Genomic DNA, 7,500 nt, shown 5'->3' on the forward strand with positions numbered 1-7,500 from the left:
ACATACATACACACACATATACATACATACATACATACATACTTACATACATACATATATACATACATACATACATGCATGCATACATACATACATACATACACACACACACATACATACATACATACACATACATACATACATACATACATACATACATACATACATGCACACACATACGTATGTACATGCATGCATGCATGACATAAACAGAGTTTGTTACGTTCTAAATTGAGTTTTCGTTACCAAATATCCCCACCGAGGTTTACTTTGTTTTTCATCCTTTCGATTATATAAGTACCAGCCAAGTACAGGGGTTGATGTCCTCGACATCCCCTCCCCTTAAACACTACTGGCCTTGCGCCAAAATTTGAAACTGTTATTACCAAATCCCCACAGAAAAGCATTGACAGGAATCTATATCACAAATTATTTCGGATAGTTAAATGCCGATGTTATAATGAGACGTGGCATTTCTTATAAATTTCTCATGTATCATTGTCAGAAGCGTACACAGACTCACACACACACACACACACACACACACACACACACACACACACACACAAATAATGAAATGTTTCTTAATTGATGTATCGATTCGAACTGTGGAAAATATATCACTAAAATTTTGGAGAAGGCACCTAAATACAAAGATCTGGAAATGAGGAGAAAGTAAAATAATGGGTCAGGAAACAAACAAAAGAAAAAGAAAAGATTCATATTAGGTATCTTGGGAATCATTAAAAATGTTACAGGCAAATGCACAACTAAGACCAAAACCGCTCACTACCACTCCCACTACACACACAGATACATACAAGAATCGATATTTGTTAATTTTGAAATATAGTCGCTATTCCAACGAATGTTTTCCATAATTTAGATACAATTCTTAAATCATCAAAGAATAATGCACGAAGAAAATAAATGCGCGTCCGAAGTCACTTTAATATAAATTAGGAAGGGTTCAAGATATGAAGGCGAAAGTTATGGGACGATGGAGTTGTAACCAATCCTTCTTTCTTTCTCGCTTTCTATTTCTCTGATACACGCATACACACAGACACACACACTCATAGTTTCTCACTCGTCTCTCTTAGACAACATTCTATGGTAAATATGTACCAAAACATTGAGGTTATAAAAATTCTTCATTTAAAAATCACATCCAAAAGTTTGTATGGCTAGGAAGCAAATTAATTTAATTTTCTTTATAATTTTCTTTAATTTTCTTTATAATGCATGTGAGTGGATTTTGTAGACGGAAACAGAAGGAGGCCTGTCGTACATATCTGTCTGTGTGTCTTTGTGTTTGTCTCCCACCACAGCTTGACAAATAATCAGTGTAAATATGTTTTACGTCCCCTTAACTTAGCGGTTCGACAAAAGATCACCTATAGAATACTATCAGGCTTTAAAAAAATAAGTACCGGTGTTGATTCGTTCCAGGCATAGCCCCAGCATGGCAGCAGTGTAATGACTGAAACAAGAGAGGAGATCATTTACTAGTAAAACAATTAAGCTTTATAATGTTTGAAACACTTAATGTATGTACGCCTTCACATTTGATTTTTAGAATATTTGCTAAGTGAAAAAAATGCTCCACCACTGGGATTTGGTTAACAAATTTGAACTTTACAAAAACGTGCATATTTTATAGTGTTCCAGCAAAAGATTGTAAAGTGCACTTTAGACGAAAATCGTTAGCTTTTCCAGGTTGTCACTTACTAATGTAACCACGTGCACCAATAGCTATTGCTATGTATATATACCATACGATTTTTGGACTATATATATGTGTGTGTATGTCTCTCTATGTGTGTGAGAACGCATGGCCTAGTGGTTAGGCTGTTGCACTCACGACTGCGAGATCATGGTTTCAATACCTAGACAGGGTTCTACGTAGTGTTCTTGAGCAAAACACTTCGGATCACATTGATCTGCAATCACTTTGACACCTGACGTGTAGTATAATTGTCTACATGTTCAGGCAATGTCGATACATATACATATACATATATATATGTATGTATGTATGCATGTATATATGAATTTATTGAAAGAGTAAAGCAGCTGCAATTTTGGAAATAACTGTCCATAAATACTCTCCTTCTTGCCGATTTTCAAAGAGTTGTTCACATCTTCTGAACAGCTAACCTCTATAGCTGATACACGATTTTTTTTCCGTCCCAAATAACTGTGCCGCACATGTAATATTTGCAGTTTCCATCAATATTCCTTCTGTTGATGCGTATGTATTCAATAGCAGAAAGTTTGATTACATTTATTCCAGGACAGTTAATTCTAGGGATGGCTTTGTTATTGTTTTAGGAAGAATATTGTCACAGTAGTAGGTAATACGTAATGACACTTTGGGCAGTTGCTGATTACATGTGCTGTGTCTTCTAAAGAAGAAGAATGCAATCGACATTTCAAATTGCATCTTGGTAGTTTAAGATTTGTTTAGGAAATATTTCGTAGCTATCTCCTGCTCTTGGGTTGCAAAAGCGTAGCCTTTGAGATATGATGTAACGGTCACGAGTTCAAGAAAGGTTACACCTCATGTTAAGATTATCATCCACTTCAGTTAACGGGCAACTTTCCATTGCGGAACCCTTTTGTGATATAATACAGTTCTATGTTTAAGAGATGAGGAATTATGTACATTATTTACATTATTTACATTTGATGGATATTTGTCTTCATCTGGTTTGTTGTTAACACAATGTTTCGGCTGATATACCCTCCAGCCTTCATCGAGTGTCTTGGGGAAATTTCGAACTTGGGTTTTCATTCCTAAGATATTTTTCGATGTTATTATTATTATTGTTGTTGTTGTTGTCGATGCACAGCTTCTAACGCTAGAGATGAACTGCGGTGTCAGCTGTTCACTACCAGTGAACTAAGGTAACACCCCTTATTTTTCGAGCACCTTCCAGAGTATTCGGGTGGTTCCAAGTAGTGCTGTTCTCTGCAAGTGCTCCACCCTTACTGTAGCCCTTATTTGTTCCACGTACTTCTCGATATTTTTGCTCACTATTCCCAGGGCTCCGACAGTTATTGGTACTACTGCTACATTTTTCATCGACCACAACTGTTTAACTTCCCAAGCTAACCTGTCATATATCTCGACTTTTCTCCCTTCCTCATCGCATACCTTGTTGTCAGCTTGGCATGCTATATCTATGATCCAGCATAGTTTGTTTTCTTCCTCAATTAAGACTATGTCTGGCTTCCTATTCTCTATCTCATGGTCGCTCTGAATCATAAAATCCCATAGGATCTTTGCATTTTTATTTTCGAACACGGAATCGAACACAGAATCTTGGGGTTAGTAGACCACGCTCTTAAACACTACGCTATATGTCCCTGGGCAGATGGCGTAGGGGCTCGAAATTTCCCAAAGACTCCTGAAGAAGGCTGGCGGGTATATCAGCCGAAACGTTGTGTTAACAACAAACAAGATGAGGACAAATATCCGTCAAATGTAAATAATGCTTTTGTGATATGCAGAGTGTTTCTCTTCCAGGTCTTTACTGAGGTATACTCTTCCTGCACTTCTGTGTGCGTATGTGAGATCATCAGGAAGTTAATTCTTCTGCAGGTGTTGCCTACCGACCAGCAGGATTTTGTTCACTTCGTTTTTCAAATTTACGTTGATATGTTCATTATTTTTGCTGCTATTGTTTAGTAAGTGCCGTCTAAGCAGTCAGTGGCTGGCTGCATTGATCGTAAGGTCCGTCTTCCTTATTTTCCTCTCAGTCTGTCAATATTACTGTTTTTGTAGAAATTTGCAACTAATGTTAGGATCGTTAAGGTTTCCATTGATTGGATTTCCTCTCTAGACCAGTCGAATATTACAAATGCTGGTATTAGCACGGGTACGGCAAATGCAATATGGAATATTGTCTTGTTGAAGAGGAAAGCTCTGACCACTTTTATTTAATCTTGTATAATATTCTTTAGTTACTCTGCCTTATTATTTCACAATACTTGTGATATATTTTCATTATCTAGGTATTTGTAACGCATCATTTGTGGAACAGAAGAAATATATATACAACTGATGTAAAGATTTTGAACAGTTTTTCTATGTTCAGTCGCTATCTATGAATATTTCTTTTGGCCAAACTTCGTCCTTAAATCAGCGGAAAATGTCATTAAATCCAGCTGTATTTCAGTGTTGAAAATATTTCGGGCATAAATTATTCGATCGTGACAAAGAAATTAGTGGTAATGTTGGTGTCGCTTGTTATTGTGGACCTAGAGCATAACCAGTGGATTTTGATAAAAGAAATTACAGTTCAATGATGGCTAAAATAAACAGAAGTACATATAGACAACTCACTTGGAATATACCAGTTGGAATATTAGTAACATCAGAAACAATTGTTCCATTTTCTGTTACAAGTGTGGGGATTGTGAACCAGGTTTACTTGAGCCATTTGATGACAGCAACTAAAGCAGCGGATAAATTTGGATGTTTCAATCCATGTTGTAATCAATCCGTATTGTCACAAATTTCCTGCTGTGTTTTCTAACTTCAGGCAGTACAGCCTTATTTATCAAAAGTTGTTCGGCACAACACGTTACTCCTTTCTTTCACATGCCTGTGAGTGACTATATCATTTGACTTGCAATGGCGTTAGAGGAATTGGCTCAGAGAGCTGGTGTACAATTTGTGCATAATGTTAAGGCAAGTTATGGGCCCATAGTTCTCTCCTGAAGCAGTGTTTTCGTTCTTGGTCATTAGGTTTGCTCGTGCTATAGCAAGCCAGTTCGCTATATCAGTCTGACCTTTAATAATTTCTTGAAATATTTGAGTGGCCTTCAATATAAGGATAATGACTTGTGCCTGTAATCAACTCTGAGATTTCTTTCTGGTGCCTGGCTATTATATAACTTGTCCACAGAACTGGTGAAAGTTTCAATGTCGATCATACAGGTCTTAGAAAGAAATGCTGGAAAGCATTTTGTCCAGGGTGGTAACGATTCTGCAAGTTAACCGCCTTGTTGATGATGATGGTGATGATGATGATGATGATGATGATGATGGTGATGGTGATGATGATGATGATGATGATGGTGATGATGATGATGATGATGATGATGATGATAATGATATAAGTATAGAACAATCGTAAGTGAATAACTGACAACATACTATTGTCAACAACAATTTAGTGCTAGAATTGTCAAACCTCACATTAACATCAAATTTCTCCCTCTACCGACAACTAAATCATTTTTGGATGTTATGTTATCTTTCTATTGATAGTTAGTCATCTAATTATACCTTTTTGTTAGTACCAGCATTATCAGTACTATGAGCTGTAAATAAATTAAAAAGATAATTATGTACCTCTGTCAGACAATCCATGCTTTCTGCATACAATTGGTCCCCGTTCTGGAGAACTAATAAAAGATAGAGAGAAGAGATTTATCGTAAAAACAGTAGGTAGAAGGTGATACTCCATTTTGGCCATAGCCGTAATAGCTAAAACGAACTGTAGAACCAAAGATCACTCGGTATTTCCCGTTATAACATCGATATCCTGCAAGGATATACAATTTCCACTATGTTTTCATTTACATATTTTTACAGAAATATACTGCTGTGTTATAATAATTATAATTTTTATTTTTATCTTTTACAGATAGCTGCTTCTTACTCGCCAATGCACGAATTGTCGATTATCCAATTGTATATTGTAACGATGGCTTTTGCAAACTTTCTGGTTACAACCGAGCTGAAGTTATGCAAAAGAGTAGCACATGCAGCTTCATGTATGGAGAACTCACAGATAAAAATATACTCGAGAAGGTTCGTGTATCCTTTGAGAAATTACAACAGGAACAGGTTGAAATTCTACTGTATAAAAAGAACAGTAAGTTTCCTTCGCAATTTCTTTATTTCATCTAATTAGTTATGACTATTATCTTTTTTAACGTCAACTCTAAATTCAGTTACATTTAATTATTATCTAAAAAATATCCTATTTTATTTTGAAATCATAATCATCATTAAAAAGAAGTTATCATAAACATTAAGTAAAGAGACTGAATAGTAAAACACTTCGATATAGTGTACTCATAGGATGGGGGAGGGGAAAGTTCCTGGCTTTGGGTAAAAGAAAATGCAAGAGAATCAATTAATTATGATTTTAGTAAACATATTCCCCTCTCAGATTCACACACTTACTGAAGCGGTTTTTCAGTTTCTCTAAGCCCTGTAAAAGAACTCGGAAGGTTGAGCCTCCAACCAGGCATTTCACCAGGCCTCCAACCATGCATTCACAGTTAAAGCCAGATTTTTATCAGCACCCCCTCGTACATAATCCGTTATTTCATGCCCAAAATAAATAGTATTTTGTTTCGTTGAAAAGTAGATATATATATATATCCACGAAAGAAATATTTAGAGAGAACAGGGAAAACAAACCGCTCTTCTGTCAAGTATACTTTCCCTCCTATTCACCGTCCTCCTTGCTGCACAAACGATTCATCATATCAACCTCCTTAAATTTCATCTTTACAGTTTGTCAGGTTCTCTCAATGTGACAGAACTATGACTACACGAATTTTGGTCAAAAGCTCTTTGTAACGAGACCCATCCAAACTAGAACGTCGGCTTATATCCGCGTTGAATGCAGTATTTGTCCTTTTGTCAAAACGACAGGTCTACGTTATTTCCATGTATGTTATCTACGTATCCAACTACTTCGATTCCGCTTCTGTTAGTCTTATATACGGCATCAGTTCTGATCACCGTAATGCAATGTAAACATGGAGCATCTTCGCGAACCCTTCTGGTCACATCTCGGTGTCTACGATAAGGTATTGAACATTCTAAACGTAAGTATATATCTAATTTAACTCGCTGATCACGAGTGCAATTTGGGGGTAAGCCTGCTATTTCTAATAGTTTCATAGAATCAGCCAGTCGTGTGTAGGCTTGTTTCACTCCAAACACTAACCATGTTTATTTTCTGACTGACTCGCTTATTTATTCAACTTCTCTATCTTTCTCTCCTCCCACTCTGCCTCACTCTCTTTCCCTCTCCTTCTCCATTTGAATATGTACACCTGTCAAATGTGTTTTTGTTCTCTCTACCTCTCTCACACGTCTCATATATATATATATATATATATATATATATATAAAATACAAAATGGGACAAGAATGCAAACCATCCAGACAGTCAGGTGATACAAAAAAGGGACAATAAAACATCCATACAGACGATACAAAGAAAAGAAGGACAGGTCATTCGGAGTTTTCTTTTCTCATTCGAGTTCCAGATTATCTTTGCAACTTCGGTTGGTTATACTCGAGATTGCTCCAATCTGGCCAGCCCCAAGGAAAAACTAAGCTAAGAGCATTAGATTCCTTGGAAGAAAGCAGCGAAAGTATACGAAAACAAGGACAGAAAAAAATGGAGAAATGTTACACAAAAACAAATGCAATTAACAAAACATACCAACAGGTGTCTTTCG

At 36.4% G+C, this 7,500-nt stretch overlaps 1 protein-coding gene across 4 annotated transcripts in view; it reads left to right on the top strand.

Annotated features, from left to right (window-relative positions):
* The window catches only part of LOC106884153 (potassium voltage-gated channel subfamily H member 1), a 430,860-nt gene that overhangs the window by 195,365 nt on the left and 227,995 nt on the right, over positions 1-7,500 (top strand). For all 4 annotated transcript variants that reach the window (XM_052973779.1, XM_052973780.1, XM_014935387.2 and 1 more), the window contains one exon: positions 5,661-5,891. In XM_052973779.1, coding sequence (XP_052829739.1) covers positions 5,661-5,891 — 231 coding nt within the window. The remainder of the gene's footprint in view (positions 1-5,660; positions 5,892-7,500) is intronic.

This window comes from Octopus bimaculoides, chromosome 16, assembly GCF_001194135.2.
Source record: "Octopus bimaculoides isolate UCB-OBI-ISO-001 chromosome 16, ASM119413v2, whole genome shotgun sequence".
NCBI lineage: Eukaryota > Metazoa > Mollusca > Cephalopoda > Octopoda > Octopodidae > Octopus > Octopus bimaculoides.